Source organism: Gobio gobio (genome assembly GCF_949357685.1).
Source record: "Gobio gobio genome assembly, chromosome: 7".
NCBI classification, from domain to species: Eukaryota; Metazoa; Chordata; class Actinopteri; order Cypriniformes; family Gobionidae; genus Gobio; species Gobio gobio.
The window spans coordinates 36,584,807-36,602,925 of NC_137103.1; the positions used below are offsets into that span (position 1 = coordinate 36,584,807).

At 39.4% G+C, this 18,119-nt stretch overlaps 1 protein-coding gene across 1 annotated transcript in view; it reads left to right on the forward strand.

Moving 5' to 3' along the window:
- The window catches only part of rnf17 (ring finger protein 17), a gene marked incomplete at both ends in the record, with an annotated part of 65,192 nt that extends 49,010 nt beyond the window's left edge, over positions 1-16,182 (forward strand). The window contains 13 exons of the mRNA XM_079820701.1: positions 7,064-7,154; positions 7,251-7,363; positions 7,456-7,703; positions 10,655-10,818; positions 10,932-11,051; positions 11,433-11,513; positions 11,649-11,771; positions 11,852-11,908; positions 12,009-12,116; positions 13,870-13,993; positions 14,218-14,356; positions 15,031-15,217; positions 16,087-16,182. Of these exons, the coding sequence (XP_079676827.1) occupies positions 7,064-7,154; positions 7,251-7,363; positions 7,456-7,703; positions 10,655-10,818; positions 10,932-11,051; positions 11,433-11,513; positions 11,649-11,771; positions 11,852-11,908; positions 12,009-12,116; positions 13,870-13,993; positions 14,218-14,356; positions 15,031-15,217; positions 16,087-16,182 (1,651 nt within the window). The remainder of the gene's footprint in view (positions 1-7,063; positions 7,155-7,250; positions 7,364-7,455; positions 7,704-10,654; positions 10,819-10,931; positions 11,052-11,432; positions 11,514-11,648; positions 11,772-11,851; positions 11,909-12,008; positions 12,117-13,869; positions 13,994-14,217; positions 14,357-15,030; positions 15,218-16,086) is intronic.
- Positions 16,183-18,119: the final 1,937 nt, after the last annotated feature.

Genomic DNA, 18,119 nt, shown 5'->3' on the forward strand with positions numbered 1-18,119 from the left:
AAAAGGATTGTGTTCCTGCTGCACCTTCAGAAGATGTGAGTGTAACGTTTTATTAACCTTTATATTAATCTTTGCAAATCGCTTGTACGCTTCACGATGAATGAGGCTAAAGTTTACAGGGTAAGTTACATTACGGCATGCTTTCTGTGTATGACGTTCTCAATATAATTAATAATCCCACGTTTATAATGAACAACGCGTTATGGTTGTTATTACAAACTGTGTACGCGGGTGATAAAGTTAACCTGGTAACACTACACTAAGCTTACTTTTGTAGATGGTTTATAACGGTGTCTGTTACTGATTAAGAAGTAATGTCAAAAAAAAAATCTTATAACATCAATCTGTCAATGAACTAACGTATACATCAGTAAACACATAGCATTCGTATCTCACTAGGCTACTCTGCCAGTACAAAGATAGATCAAAGGGACATGACGTTAACCAACCATTCAGAAACGTCCTGTTCGAACTTCGTTGGGTTTGTCATCTTGTTCCTGGTCCGACTCCGGTTAAAAATGATACGGTTGCTCAGATGTGTCCTCAGAGACTCCCGTTGCCATTATTTCTCGAAAATATACCCTTAACTGTTGTCAAGGCAACACTCCACGTGTGTTGTGGTGTTGTGTCGGGTCGAACCGAACGCCCCACAGAGCAGAGGTGAGCAAAGCTCATTATCATTTAAAGTCACATGCACTGAAATGGCTTGCTGAAAACAGAGCTGTTTTTGACCAGGTAAAATTTGTTTTCTTAAAATACTAATGAGAATTTTTAATTAAAGTATATTACAAACTTTTCATTTAGACACTAAAGAAACATATTAACTTGTACAAAAATGGCATTCTATGACCCCTTTAAGTAATGCAAATCAAAAACAAATATTCTGTTTATGTAATCAGTTTGAAAAGAGAGAGGTGTCAGTCGTTCCCAGGCGTCTCATTATTCGCTAATGCGCCCACGGAGTGTGCGTTCTTTGAGATTCAAATACTGAAGCGATCCATGCATCAACGCCCACACATCAACTCAAACAAACACATCAAGTGTAGTGCTACAGCTACATCGTTTTGAGACGCGTTGAGGAATAATCCTGGAATAATTCTCCTCATGAAAATATGTTCAGAGCAACGGATTCAGCCGCTGAGTGTGGTAGGTTAAGTTTATTCTGTTAGCATCTGTGAATATTAAATGCAAAAAGACCTTTAAATATGAATCCTGCTGCAACATAAAATGTCATAGATGCAAGACTGTTTAGACAAGATTTATTTGGCCTGTTTTGGACAGATTATAACGTGTTTATTGTAAAAGAGCCTAGTGTTTAGGGTTGGGTACCGAAATCCGGTTCCAATATGGCACCGGTACTTATATAACCGGTATGTACCGGACCGAATCAGAACGCAGATTTCGGTTCCTCATTTCGGTGCCAAAATTCAAACGTGCTTTCGCGCTTTGGCTGCACCGAGCCAGAGACAGACGCTCAGCGCTGGTCACATCACAACTCATGACAACTATTCAGTGTTTTCAACGACATCATGTTTATTTCAGGTTTCAGACATTTAAATGTTCATAAGTAGGCTACTAGCAAAAAACACACACTGATGTCTATGAAAGCGGCAATGACAATCCTTTCAGACGGTTATAATTTGACTAACGTTACGTGTTTTATTCACATAAGATAAATGCACATTATATAGTAACTATATCGTTTACTCTATTCTTCTTCCAGTTCACTGGTCACTTACTTTCATGTATTTCGTGAGACGAGAATGATCTCAAGTGTTGTAACGTTAAATCCGACAGATCCGATTCTGAGGCGCAAACTAACATGGCGCCGCCCATTGCGCTTTATAGATCAACTAACACACATTCACTCACACATTTGAACATCAGATAGTTCGTGACACAGTTAAGAAGTTTGTGAATATTTTGAATAAAAAGAAAAAACTAAATAAACCCGATACAGCTGAGCTGTCAGCGCTATTGGCTGCTGAAACATGACGCGTCACCATGGAAACATTAAGGCGATGCGTTCAAAAATATTTAGCCAGAGAATATGATCATATTTCAAAATAAAGCTGAAGCTCGAAGCTGGTTTGTAGCAGAGCAAGAATACAGACTACTGCTGTTATTACTGTAACTGTTTAGAGTTATATTAGGCTTGTTGTAGTTGGGTGGCTTAGGTTTTACTGTGAATTTGTAAATATGTCAATTATAATTTGTAAATAAGTAAATTGTGTTTTGTATTTATTTATATTCATACATTTAAGTATACATTAAACTTTTAATAAATGGTTCAATTTAAATAATAAATAAATAAATAAAAAGCCATTTAATGTCATCCACCTCGTTTGGTGGCCTTTAAAAAAAAAAAAAAGTATCGGTTCAGGCACCGTTTAGGCACCGGAACCGTTTTAAAAGTATCGGTTTGGCACCGGAATCGACAAAAACCCAAACGATACCCAACCCTACTAGTGTCACATTAATAAAGCTTTTATTCGCAAATGTCTGCTCAGATGCTGTAAATATAGTACCAGTCAAATGTTTTGTGTTCAATAGCCAACAATTAAAATGTATTTGGCATCATATTGATGTTTAAATATTATAGCCTAATGTTTATATTTTATTTTATTTTATTTAATATCAAAGTTTGTCAGAAATGATTCTGGAGTTTTGTTGAAAGCCTTTCTTTAAAGGGAATTTAATTTTGTATAAATTGTATCTTAATTTTAATCAATGTTTTTATTATATTTGCTTCTTATTTAATAAGAAGCCATTATAACAGACAATAGCCTTAGCGCTGGCGATCATGCATTGCACGCATGTTAGGGCTGCTCGATTATGGAAAAAATCATAATCACGATTATTTTGGTCAATATTGAAATCACGATTATGTAACACGATTATTTCACATGACTTTGGGAATGTGTTGCATTTATTAAAAAGACACCTTTCAACAATTCAATTGAAGTTGTAACATTTGTTGTACTTTTTGAACTATTAAGATAAATAATATAACATATATTCAAATCAAAGTATAAAAGTATTCAAGTAAAAATGCTAACCACAAATAAATAAGATCAACAATATGGTTCGGCTAGATATGCTTTTCAGGTTTTTCAGGTACGTCTAACATTAGTTTTCAGGTACAGAAATGTATCAAATGTAAAATAACATTGCATATTTGAGTGCATAAATGAAAGATTAATCCTATTAAACTTACAAAAGCTATTCAATCTAGAGCAGTGAGTGATGTCCTTGTCTTTTGTTGTTTGACATTAAACAGACAGCAGTAAAGGCTACTGCCCCTTTAAGACCTAATGCTCGGATATGCGTCGTCTTTCTCGACTGTATAGAGTTTACTTAAGGCATATATAGACTATGTCTGCTAGGATATTCATCAAGATGGACGTTGACATACGTTTTGTGTGAGTTTGTCCGTTCAAGAGCAAGACTTGAAAGAGAACTCAATATTTGCGCGCTGTGAGACGTGTGCCCGCTCTCGGATGAGTGCACAGAGACACATTTTCTCACAGCGTGCGACTTCTCATTCGCGTCTTCTGGCACTAAACCCGGGTGATGACAGCAAAAATGACTGGTCATATTCGAAAATATGGCAGCACTCGCATGCATTGAACAAAGTTTACAAAGAGAGAATTATTTGAAAAATATGAACGAAAATAAATGACGTTTACACAGCACCCCTGCTCTCGTCAGTTTTTGTTTCTTTATTAGATTGTCATAGGTCACTCTGTGTTTAATTTTCAAGTGGTTAAAGGGTTAGTTCACCCAAAAATGAAAATTCTGTCATTAATTACTTACCCTCATGTCGTTCGACACCCGTCAGACCTCCGTTCATCTTCAGAACACAAATGAAGATATTTTAGTTGAAATCTGATGGCTCTGAAAAGCCTCCATTGGCACAATGCACGGTTCACTCTCAAGACCCTTAAAAGGTACTAAAGACGTCGTTACGAAGTCCATCTCACTACAGTGGTTCTAAAATAACTTTATGAATCGGCGAGAATAGTTTTTGTGCGCAAAAAAACCCTAAATAACGACTTACATAGTGATGACGATTTCAAAACAAAGCATCATGAAGCTTAGAAGCGTTATGAATCACTGAGCCGAATGATGATTCGGATCGCGTGTCAAACCGCCAAACTGCTGAAATTTGGCGATTCAAACCACTGAATCGACTCAGTGATTCATAACGCTTCGAAGCTTCATGATGCTTTGTTTTGAAATCGTCATCACTATGTAAGTCGTTATTTAGGGTTTTTTTGTACACAAAAACTATTGTCGCCGATTCATAAAGTTATTTTAGAACCACTGTAGTGAGATGGACTTTGTAACAACGTCTTTAGTACCTTTTAAGGGTCTTGAGAGTGAACCAATGGAGGACTTTCAGAGCCATCAGATTTAAACTAAAATATCTTAATTTCTGTTCCGAAGATGAACGGAGGTCTGACGGGTGTAAAGACATGAGGGTAAGTAATTAATGACAGAATTTTCATTTTTGGGTGAACTAACCCTTTAAACAAATTTGTGGTGTTCCCTTGCGTTGCAGCCACTACCATGTAGCAAATCTTGCACGTAGCATGTTTCTGCTCGTCGTCTGATTCCTCGAAGCCAAACTGTTCCCAGACAACGGAGTTGGTTTTGCCTTTTTTGCTCACCAAACGCTGCTGTAACTACCCTCCTTCTGCCATCTTTACTCGCGCCAAATTTTTTAATTCCAGTGGATGATATGCACACGAGTCACGAGACTCACGACCTGAGAGAGTTTGTGGCTTCGGGAGGGGCGGATGTGCGCGTGCGCGTTTCATTCAGAACGCAAGACAAAATAAGAGTGTTCTTGCCAAACTGAACATGGCAAAATAATCGTTTTTTTCTAGATTGTACTATTTTGGTGATCGTTGGGAGCCGAAATCGAAATTCAATTAATTGCACAGCCCTAACGCAGGTCTCATAAATTAACTGAAGCTCGAAATTATATTTGAGTATTGTGTGTATCTGATCATTTACAGAATCCAATGATTCTCACATCAGTTTGAAGCAAAAACTCTAGACAACAACACCCATTAGTCAAAAGTCTTGTGACCGATATCTATTGTGTGTTTTAAGGCCTTAATTTTAAAACATTTTATTTTGTATTTTCAAAAACCATGCATAAACATTATTCTCTGAAAAATACAAGCATATACATGCATGTTGCTCACATATTATGGTAGCCCAGTTTGTGCTGAATACAGTGTAATTACACTTTTGCCATTAATATGTTTATAAGCAACTGAAAAAAAGCTCAAATGTCAGAGCATGTCAACTTCTAAAGGGCCCCAAAACAGCTCCGACGTCTAGGGGTTAATACATTTAGTTGTGTTCTTGAGCATCAGTGAATGTTTGCACCTTTTTTAATAGTTACGTTGGAATCTCTCAATTGTTCTTAGTAGGAAAAGATGGATCTAAAAACCATACAGTCACTGTTGGAGGGTTCAAATATGCTGGAAAAACCAAAGAACTTGGTGGATTTTTCTGAAGAACAGTGGGCAGTTAACTGATCAGAACAGACAAGGGACTCGATCCATGAAAAAGTGTCTTGTTTTGTGATAATTTAGCATATGTAACAAAAAAAATCAGCTATTATTTGTCTTATGTACGGTTAATAATTTTTATTTATTTTGAATGATTTTGTCTTTTTGATTATAAAGGGTATGAACGTGATGTCGCCGTCAGCTGGAGTGACTGCGATTACGACCCACTGAGTGGTAAAAAGACTGCGAGGCAGCATTGGTTTACAGCATAAATGCAGCGAAAACGCACTAAACCAGGCCCGGGTCCAGAGGGGGGGTCGGGGGAGGCTCGCCATGGACCCCATTGACATCCCTGTTCCCCCCTCTGGACCGAGGGAGACGGACTTGATAATAGCGTGTCATTTTCTTACTCAAACCACTTCCCCCAGCTGCTGCTTCTGCTACTGATGGCTTTTAGAGGGAAAAGCTGCCCATAACTGCTGGCCTAGGATCTGTAACCCTCTGTAAGAATTCGTAATAATAGCATATTATTAGCGAAAAGTAGTTGGCAAAATATCAAGTGCGTATCTGTATTTGCACTCGTCAAATGATTCAATTTCCAGCATGTTTTCTCTTTGGTGTGTAATGTAGCCAATCACAGACATGTTTGTTGATTTCTACAACGCAATTGGCCAATCACAGGTGTTGAAGTTAGAATCCACTCACCGCTCAAGTGTTGGTCCAGTGCTGAGTTCTGCACGTGCACAATATCCACACTTAGAGAGGATTAATGTAAATCAGAGATTCATTGTGTCGTCAGCTTCACGGATGAATGTAACGAAACTCTGTGAGATTGCGGTAATTGAATGAGTGACCGCTTTCAGTGATTATAAAGGGAGCATCTTTGCGCGCTGTTTAGGCAATATAGATATAAGTCTATAATGTATTCAGAATTTGAATAAAACTTTTGTTTTCCATTCTTGACAAGCGGCCACATACATGCTGCACTACATAGACCCATCCGCATTATACATGTGGGATTCACTTTCGAAATTGTGATGACTGACCGTGATAAATATTTATGTATCGAAATCAGGCTCATATAAATGTCAGGAAAACATGATTCCTGGGTGCATGTCATTATCCATGGATCACTGGATCTTTGGTAAGTTGTAAGTAGCACTAAACTGATAATCATTTGCTTTACTCGCGTTTTCCCCTATTAACTCCAGTCACACAGCTGCACTTCTGCCACTCAGCCCCGGCAGGAAAAGTGATGCAGATGCAAAAAAAATTACAATCCCTCAAATTTTACGATCTCTCTCTTTTTTTTTTTTCTTTTTTTTTATCACCATTTTGCAGATTCGCCAAGCTTGATGTAAACTTGCTATTTCGCAACTACTTCAACCAAGACTCCAGTCACATTTGTAACATATATTACTGTTCTTGTTTTTTAGTATTACATAAAATGATAAAAGTGCAGAAACAACTTCTTCACGTTGTCATATTGATTTCTTTCCTTCCCATACATTTTTCTCTTTCTCTCTAACTCTCAGGCCAGCTGGTGGTCGCTCTACATGGACAGCCACAGCGTGTGACTTTATCTCACTCTACTTAACTGGTGCCATGGCTGTAATGAACATAAAGGTTAGTATGAATGGAAAGGGATTCTTCAACCATAGAAGTTAACTCTATTAGAGCCGGTTCCTGTCTCTGATTCTACGTGTGTATTTTCCCTCTCAGGAGCCAACCGCCAGGCCAGTGCTTGTTTCTCTGTTCTGTTCAAACCGGGCAGGTCAAAACGTCAATTTCACAGATTTTCTCATCAGTGAAGGACTTGCACTAAAGGAGAGAAAGTAAGAAAAATGTGTCTCTACAGGGTACGGTAATAATTCAGACGAGCATTAATGCCAAGCCCTGCGTATACTGAAGTAAACTGTGTTCCTAGGCCTGCTTCCACACCTGAGACGGTCTTTTCAGAGGAGTGTGTGTTGAGCAAGGAAATTCCTGAGCCACAGAGAATCGTGAGCCCATCTCAGACTCCGCCCACACCAACCCCTCGCATTAACCCACCGCCAGAGAGATTGCAGACACGCTCTTACCCCCCTCCAGAGCTGCCTCCCTGCGGACACACGCTCATGAGCATCTCAGCCATCTCTGAACAAGGTGTCATTTACGCAATGACACACCAAGCAGGTGTGTGCAGTTTTTATTTGTAGCTAATACAGTAACGTTCCAGCATCTCTCTCAGCCTTCAAGATAAATGACTTCTGTTATGATTGGCTAATCTCTTTGCATGTGAAAGGAGTAGCAGTTGCCCTCCAAAGTTACTGAATACTGAAAAGCCATTTATGTGCAGGGCTGTGCTTAAAACCGTTGCATTTGCGACCAAAAATATTAATTTGATAGGGATATTTTTTATGAGATTGCCACTGGCTACAATATAAATTTACTTATGATTTAAAAATGTGCATGTAATGCCTTTTTATCTGCATGTTCTGTAATAAGTAGTCCATCACATCCTTTGTTGTGTTGCCGTAATACAAAGGAGACTGTGCACCGGTTTCACTTGCTGAGTTTGAGCAGCAAAATACATACAAGGAAAGCGAGGGTCAGCTTTACGCAACAGAAAAATGTAAAAACTGAAAAATATCTGACTTTTTCAAACAGTCATTTGTACTGTTTTGTAACTTCAAATATTACTTTTAATGAGTTTGTTACTTTTAATAAACAAAATCTCAGCTTTCAACTTCTGTCAGTTTTATCATGAAATGCAAACCGTAAATATGGTTTTGGTGCTTTTTTAATGCTGTGGGACAGATCACTAGTGCATCAGTTGAAGCGGCACGTGAACAGATCATCATCTCTTTACTACTAGTTATAGCTTGAATGAGAAGGAGGCCGAACTACACTCAATGGCCAAGTGATGCTGACAATTGACATATTTCTCAAGTTGGAAAAGATGACTATGGTCATTGTAGTAAAGGTTGTTTGTACGGGAAGAAGGAGGCGGGAACCGGCGGACATTCAAAATGTTTAATCAAAATAAAGACAAAATAAAATGGCGGCGGCAGCCCCTCGCGGTCGACTGCCGCCTACATACAAACACAAATGAAAATAAAAAGCTGCAGCCCCTCACGGACGACTGCAGCGAACACAAAATAAAACATAACACAAAATCCAGGCCTGGTCCTCTCTCGTCCCTCACTGTCGTCGCTCCTCCTTTATAGTCCCTCACTCCTCCGCGAGGGCCGAGATCGCTGCGGCGCGCAGCTGGCGCTCATCCTCCCTGATGAGCGCCGCCTCGTCCCGCCCTCACGGTCCCTCGGCCTCGCTGCTCGCCACATACCTCCCCGGGGGGGGGGCGATCACGGCGGCCGCGGGACCTGGGGGTAAGAACAGCGAGGTGAGAGAACGGAGCGAGGAACATGAGGAGCGACAGAGACGAGAGAGTGGAGAGAGGAGAAAAAAAAAAAATTCTGGTCCGGTTCCCAGACACACTGCCGCTCGGTCCTTAGCCAGCCGAGAGGCTCTTCCTTGCGGTGCCATGCGGTGGTACTGGACGGCCGGTGGACGGCTCGACACTCCTCCGCCCCCTGGCGGCCGGCGGTGGCTCCTCCTTCTGAGGGCGGCCGGAAGCGAGTCCCCGTCCCGCGCTCCCTGCTCCTCCCCAAACTGGCCGACGGCAGCGCTCCGGCTCCACCCCAATATGGCGGACGGCAGCAGGCTTCGGCTCCGGGCAAGCGCTGGGGACTCCTTCGCCCCCTCGCGGACGGCAGCCACCCCACCTCGACCCAGGGGCACGGCAGCGAGCTCTCCGTCCCACCGACCTTCATCCGCTCCAGCACCACCGCTTCGGGCAGCCGCTCGCGGACTTCTCTCCTCCACGCTGCCCGAACTCCGCGGCACCGCGATCCCCCTCAGCTGCGAGGGCTCTTCGACAGCGTGTCCCTCCTTCCTCCCAGGCTTCGGCACCACTGTAGTAAACGTTGTTTGTACGGGAAGAAGGAGGCGGGAACCGGCGGACATTCAAAATAACTTTTAATTAAACAAACACAAACTAAAATGGCGGCGACAGCCCCTCGCGGACGACTGTCGCCTACATACAAATAAACACAAAATGAAAATAATAAGCTGCAGCCCCTCACGGTCGACTGCAGCAACACATAACAAAACATAAATAAAATACAACATAAAATCCAGGCCTGGTCCTCTCTCGTCCCTCACTGTCGTCGCTCCTCCTTTATAGTCCCTCACTCCTCTGCGAGGGCCGAGATCGCTGCGGCGCGCAGCTGGCGCTCATCCTCCCTGATGAGCGCCGCCTCGTCCCGCCCTCACGGTCCCTCGGCCTCGCTGCTCGCCACAGTCATGTTATTAACCCTCTGAAGTCTGAGCTCTTTTGGGGCCCTTTAGAAGTTTTGACATGCTCTGACATTTGTGTTTTTTTCAGTTGCTTATAAACACATTAATGGCCAATGTGTAATTACACTGTATTCAGCACAAACTGGGCTACCATAATATGTGAGCAATGTGTATGTACATGCTTGTATTTTTGAGAGAAAAATGTTTATGCACGGTTTTTGAAAAACAAAACCAAATTTTTTTTTTTTTAATTAAAGCCTCAAAACAAACAGATGTGTTCACAAGACCTTTGACCCCTGTGTGTATTTGCATAGAGTTTTTCCCTTTAAACTGATGTGAGAATCATTGTGCCTACTCATTCACATAAAACAATATATTCATTTACAATTTGTAAGACAGTTTCTCTTCACAAAGCCAATATGCGAGGAGGCGCGATAGCTAATTAATAATGATGAGATAACAAAAGAACATAATAGTTTACATAATGAGCTGCATAATGAATGAGCTTCAGGTAGGCCTATGTGACAGAGAGCAACGGAGCAAAGGAAATATATTTTTTGTAGTTTATTTTATTTGGAATGTAGTCAACAAAGGCCTATTATATTTGAAATGATCAAAAGATTTGACTACACTGCAAAAAATACTCTTCTTATTTGGAACGCCGACTCGAGAGGGTTAACGATGGGCAAGGAACATTTGTTTCTCATGATATTAACACCCCTCATCTCATCTCATCAGATGTCCTCTAACTAATTCCCAGTACTAATTTTTTCTTTTGTGTTTAGTGTGTGAGTTTGATCGCTTACGGGAGCGACTGCAACAGCACATTAAAACTCTGCCAAGACCGAAGAACTACAACTGGAAAGGAGTTTTGGGCTGTGCTGTCATGGGAACCGACATGTTCTGGTACAGAGGTCAGGTGCAGGAGGTGATTGGAGGACACGTGAAGGTCAGTGTGCTAGTGAATTTATTTAAAAATCCCAAATATTCTGATCATATATAATTGGCTTAACACCTTGGGTTATATTGTTTTGTGACCAGTTTGTGATGCAATTGTTACAGGTCCGATATGTGGATCAGGGACTTGTGGAGAGCATCCCGGTTTGTCACGTGTACCCGGTGGTTCTCTGTGAGGATGTGCCACAGCTCTGTGTGCCTTGTCAGATAAATGGAGTCATACCGGTGTGTGTGTGTGTGGTAGTTTGTATTTGATCACTTAGAATGTAAACTGGGCCACATGTGATCATCTTCGCAGTGCAAAAATGTAATGCAAAATGTAATTTTAGATAAAGAAAATGAAGCAATTTTTTTAGCCATTAAAGTGGTTTTGCAATCTGACATTTATTTTAATGAGAATTTTCAATGCAAAAATATAAAAATCCTATAAACAGGATATCATTTATGTATTATACAAAATATTATTTATTTTTATGAAATCAAAAAACATTGATTTTTGTGAAATATGACCCATACATTTCTTTTTGAGATTAATCCTTTCATTAGTTGAATGTGATTTTTAAATAGTCTATTTTTCAGCAAGTCATTGGGCTTTAACTGTTACAGATTGGGAAGGGATGGCAGTGGGATGCTGTGGCGCTTATGAAGGAGTTGCTACTTGGGCGTTCAGTCAATATCTACATTATGGTAAAGTAAATTTACATGTACTTGTTTACATCTACACCGCTGCATGTATCAGCAGAATTGTATTAATCACTAAAAGGTAAAAAAAATTGTTTACAAGCAGTCCGCTCTCTCCCAGTAAACCTGTTGTTTTTGCAGGAACACCCAGAGGATCCATGTGGCTGTGTTACTGTAGAGATAATGGTGGATGGCATGGCACTTAGCAAGATAATGGTGCACCACCAATATGCCACTTTTGACCCTGCCATCAGCAGCCAGGAGGTTTGATCAGTGGAGATTAGCGGGAGGGGGTTTGTTTTTCTTGTGCGAGGTGTTAATATTGACAGTGTGTTTATGTGCAGGATTATGTGGTTAAGCCTCCTGTTCTTGATTTGGATGACTGGGACTTAAACACAGAGGTAGAAGTTTTATTTCTGTTGATGTTGTACAGTTCTTCAATTTCATAGCAATCACTCTAAATTTCAAGGCCGGTTTAGTAGCAGGATTTTGTGTTTTCAGGGACTGGAAGAGCCCCAGCCTGTTTTAGGGGTCTATAAAGAACTCCAGATTCCTAAAGAAAGAAAACATTTCCCCGCCAAGGTCAAGCATATCCGTACCCCTAATGAGGTATGTGAGCTGATCTATGTTCTATGTTCAAAATTTCTGTAACATGTTTATATCAGACATTCATTTGTGTAGAAAAAATGTATTAGAAGAACCAGTTACATTATATTAAAATTTTGCAGGCAAAAATTGTTCCACACAGCTCACACTAGGGCTGTCAAAAAAAAATTGGAATTTCGAATATTCGTCGAAATTTACAAAAAAAACTTGCATTCCAATTTTTGATAGAGGCACGCGAGACATGATGATGACGTAACTGACGCGGTTTGTTTATCCAGTACAGCGCTGTAAAAAGGCGTAAAAAAGAGGCAACCTGTTCAACAGCGTATTCAGTCAGACACAGAGCAGTGCAGAAGAAGGCAATCAGGGCTTTGGAGCATGAGATGGATATAAATGAAAGAGAAGATACGCTACCTGCAGATGAAAATCCTCTCAGTTGGTGGCAAAAATCATGCGGTATATATGTATCCACATATTGCGCAGCTGGCAAAGACATACTTGATCATACCTCAGCAAAAAACGCTCCGCACTCGCTGCAGGTCAAGTTGACTGTTTGGTGTTTTTCACCAACAAATATGTAGATGTTTAGTGATCGTAGGGAGGTTAAGCCCAAAAAATAGGCCTTTGACTTCAAGTCATGATGCAAAGGTCGCCTTTGGTATTGAAGTACCTTAGGGTCATACAAATAAATTTATCCTAAGACACAAGTGAGATCACACTTTGTATCAGAAATAAACAGGTTTTTTCAAAAATGGGGGCTAGAGCCCATATCTTTGCTTCTGTTATCGCTATAATGACAAATTTGGTGTCAAAGTGTACATTTTTGGGGTCAGGGAATCCAATAAAATTGGTTTCAAGTTAAAAAAAAAAAACTGTCCCCATACCATGACAATTGGGGGTAAATATGCAAATTTCATATAAAAATTGTCATCAGAGTGACTTTACTTATATTTTCCTTCAAAAACTTGAATTTTGTATTTAAGCAGTGCAGCTACTTCTGTACATTAATTTTTAATGTTAGGTAACTAATAACTAGCTAGCTAGTAACTAGTTAGCTTCATTATATCTAGGTTGCTAGTAACTAGTTAGCTTCATCATAACTATTAATTTTTATTGAAGTAAGCAGGCGTTTTAGGAAAAAAGGGTGAACAAATTGCAACAGAATCAAACTCAACTGATTTTGTATCCTTAATATGTCCTGAGTAAGGGGGAAAAAAGCCCCGAAGAATCCCATTAGGGGAAAGTTCAGAAAAAGACCCAAATATATCCTATTTATACACCTATTCATTATTTTTCTCATATGAATAATGTAATCTTTAGATATCACCATGAAAATTACTGAATTGATTACTTATATCAAGACAAACAAAAAAATGTATTACAAGTTTTTTTTTCAATTGTTTGTTAACATGGACAAACGGTGCATAATCTAATTACAGATGTGCTAATTTGCATAAATACCACAACAGATCTAAACATTGGATACAGCGTTTTTAAAACATTCAGAGATTCAGTCAGTCATTAATTCAAGGTCCACTCAACTTTCAACTGTCAAAAATTTCGTTTTGTTTTTCCTACATGGATTATTGTTGTACGACTATTTTTGGTTAAACGATGTCAAGTTTAGGATTAGCGCATCGGTGAGGTACTAAGAGCCAACGTCTTCGCAATTCTGTGACGGTATGACGTTTGTTTTGCCTTTGCGGATGGCCAATCACCGCACATTGCTTTCATTGAATATGATGTGTGCTTGCAGGTGTTCCTGTGTGTGCTGGATAAGACTCTGAGAAAACTGGAGCACGCAGAGAGTTTGGAGGAAGCTCTTGAGCATGTGAATGAGAATGTGGAAAACCTGAGCATGCTGACAGACTTCCCCATTGGTGCTTATGTTTGTCAATTGGTTATGGTTTTTTTCAATGTGATCAAAGACTTAAGTGGTTTTATATACGTTTATTTTTAAAAAATAAAATCTAAGATCAAGTTTTTTTTATTCCTCGCCTGTGGCCCAAAATGGGATAGGCTCCAGCATTCATGCGACCCTACAGAAAGCAAGCGATTTGTAGAATGGATTGATGAATGGATGTTTTTCATTTTGTGTATGCAGAGTGTCCCTGTCTGGCCGAATACAGTGATGGTAAATATTATCGTGCGAAGCTACTGGGCTTTTCTGAACTCACTCCCTCTGTCAAGCTCCTTGTGAGACATGTGGATTTTGGCTCGGATGACATTTTACCAATATACAAGTAAGACTGTGGATTATACAACTATTGGCATTGCAATACTTTGTGCAGGTCATTTTTGTAATTGCATTAAGGTGTCGTTCTTGTAGAAATGTTAAAAAATTATTCACCCTAATTCACTTCACATTAAATCAGTAGTTCTCAACCTTTTTTTCCAAGACCATATTTGAAGGCCCCCCAAATATTACTAGTACTTTTGCTCTAATGGAAAAATCTCATCTACAAACTTGCAAAAGTTACATTTCATAATTCCAGAAGTTTAAATAACTGACTGTTCTTCAAGATTTACACTTTTTATTACCAATTAAATTATATGACTTTTCTAGGGTGTTCTTGGGGAGTTTTAAAATGTTTTTCTTACTTACAAATTGACATTTCTACTTTTTTGTAGATTTTATTTTAGACATTATTTACATTATAAAACTGCCCATGGCTTTTCCAGTTCTAGAAATTACACTTTAAAATATTTTTTATAGGTTTTTTGCTCTTAATTTTTATTTTATTAAATTTAGCTAATTTTGTTTTGTCTTGTTTTAAATCATTATGTCAGCTTGAAGCCTCCTAGTGGGTCCTATCCCCTCGGTTGAGAACCACTGCATTTAAAGAATTAATTTATTACAACCCTATTCAAACTCAAATAACAAATCAAAAAACATACACGTGTGTTGTCACTACAGATTGCGGCAGCTCCCCGCATCCCTCCATCATTTCCCCTGTGCAGCTGTCTGTGTCAAGTTAGCAGGCTTCAAACCGGCAAATGTGAGCATGGAGATGGAGCGGATACCTTATCAGCCCGAGTGGAGTATGAAAGCCATGCTGGAGATGATCGACTTGTTGAATGGAGAGCTCACTGCAGTGGTCACGGTATGCCTCATTCATAGCTTCAGAAATGTGTCCCCTTTTACACCTGTTATAACATGCATTTTTGGTGATGGCATCATGATCTGATCGTTTTTGACCACGTTTAAATATTGGAGTTGATCACATTTAATGGTGTAAATGAAAAGCTAAAGTTGTTCCCATACTAATCAGACAAGCAAAGGTATAAAGGGAACCAAATTGTGATAATACACGGTGTAAAAAAGGCCTAAATGTTAAGATGCGTTTTAGTCAATCAAATCACTAGTGGACGAGGGAGACATATCCGTTTACACATGGTGTTTTAATCTTTCTCTTTTGTCCACTTTAAACCACTTCTGTCCTGATTTCTTCGAGGGGAGGGTTTTTCAGATCTTTTGATCTAATGGATAAAATAAGCTCAGGCAACTTGCATATGAACGTGAAGGGAGATGGCGGAAAAACATACGGAGAGCAAGATTGTTTCTGCTCTGAACGCCACACGACTATGCCGAGCGCTGTGAGTACGTGTCAGTAACGGGGAGAGAACATTGTGCTTGGTGTTTTTCGTCCTCAAACCAAACTTGGGTCTTCAGCCGACAGTGTAAATCCCATTTGGTTAGAGCGCTTCCTATAATGTTTACGCATCAAGTCAGTAGACAGAGAGTAAGCGGTCTTTTGTGGCTGTGTGAACGCATTCCAACACATGAGCGTCTACACTATGAAAGCAATCCGGTCCAATGCGTTTTCAATAATCTAGTGGTCGAAAGAGGACAAGCTCAGCTTTTTAGACCTGTTTACACCTGTATTTAGTGTCGTCCACTTGTGATCCGATCAACCAAAACGCATCTTAATACTAGTTGTAAACAGGGTAAACTCTTTTCTGTGTATTTCAGGAAACTGAACCACGGCTGACTGTTTTTCTGTATAATACGGTTGGATCACTTGTCCACACACGTCTGGTGGAGAAAGGCCTTGCTGATTATGAATAACTAAGAAAGGTAAGTATGAAACTGAAAGTAAATTAATCAAAGGGGGGGGGGGGACGACATTTCTCTAAACGTGTGTTTGTTGTGTTTTATTTTCAGTTTCTGTAGGTTGTGGCAGTGATGCTGTTGATCGTCAGCCTTCATTGAAGCTTTAAAACTGCAAAACGTTTTATGTTGGTGTAGTCTTATTTTATTTTAACACATTTGGGGTTTTAGGCTACTTTATTTGTGCAATCGTTTACATATTTGGCTTGTTTTATGTTTGTGCAGTCATGCATAATTTTATGTTAAATATTTGTATTCAAGTTTAAGGCTGCTTCAAAGTAGCATAAAGATTTTGTTGATGTTTAAGATCTCTGTTAGCAGAGCTGAAGTAAAACTCTTGTTGATTCTCAAGTCTTATTGTGACTTATTGGCTCCCAAGTGTTTGTACTAAATCATAACTGACAATTTTTGCAAATTGTTCATCTTTGCACATCATTTATGGTCAACAACTAAATTGACCAGCTGATGTACTTTTATCTTCAGACCACTACCAGAAGAATCCGTGTATCATTCGTTCAGTCGATTTCCAGAAAAACGAGATTTCGACTTGATTTTTCGTTCAGAGGCCGAAAAATGAGTAACCGGTTGAATATTCGATTTCTACACATGGGTGGTAATTATACGCCCATTTCTGCTGATTGGTCAGCCGAAGATCAAACTATTCCGTCATCGGTTCTTCCTCAGTTCCGCTCGGCAGAATAGAAGTCCTGCGCTTCTACAGCTGTATGGATTCATAACGCGTTTAATGCAGCTACATTTCATATTTTTCTCATCAAACAACCAGACTAACGAATGGCTCGACACAACCCGTACCGGGCGGGTTACTTTCAATATTACTTTCTGACTACTTTCAATATTAAATAAAAAATCGACTGAACGAATGATACATGGATTCAGAAGCATCCTGAAGAACCTTTACATTACATAATCTTAAATCGTTGTCCTTTAAAGGTACACTATGTACATTTTCTTAAATTAACAAATACAATACACCATCGATCCTCCTTCCAAAATGCTTTTTTTTTTTTTTTTGTAAGTGTTGATATTTTATGACATGCACCACTCGCCCATGCGTGTCTCGTCATATCCGTAAAAAGAGAAAAGTTGCTCCGGCTATTTTGAAGCATGTATGGTGTGGGAGTGGCATAGGTTAGTTGTCACAACGAACGAGAAAGTACGTCATGGAGCACACAAAATCTTGACCCTTTGGGGAATCACCCATTTAAAAAATAAAAATAAAACCCTGAACAGAGGACACTCAGCTGGCAAAAAGAGAACGAGGTAGAGTTTGTAATGAAACAAATCATCATTGGCTTGGCTTTTCGGAGATGGCAGAAACTGAGGGATTTGAAATTTTGTAAAAGCAATGTGGTCATGTTTGTTATTTTGTTTTTAATCGGTAGAGGGCCAAAAGTTACAGTGTCAGTACCTTAAACATGTTATGATCCAAATATGTCCATTATCTTTCTGCGGAATTGCATAGAATGATGCTGGTCTGGTAAAAACGGTACCAGTACAGATAACTAAGCTACATTTTTACATTAATTATTTAAAACTAGCTGAATTATCTAATTGTTATATACAACTGTGGCCAAACGTATTGGCAGTGGCAATTTTCGCAGTCAAGTCACCTTTTATATAGCGCTTTAAACACCACAATAACTGAACTGTATTGTTTATTCCCATTGTTTTTAGATTATTGTGCTGAGTGATCAAAGATGCATTTTAAATAATGGTACTTTTTTTTGGCCAATATTTTCTTTTTTTACTTTGACTAAAATATGAATTTCACTGTTTTTTGGCCCTTACACAAAATGACCAGCTAATATCATTACACTACTCATATCATCAGCACATCATCACTGTGTTCCTATATTAGCAATGGTTACCTCCAA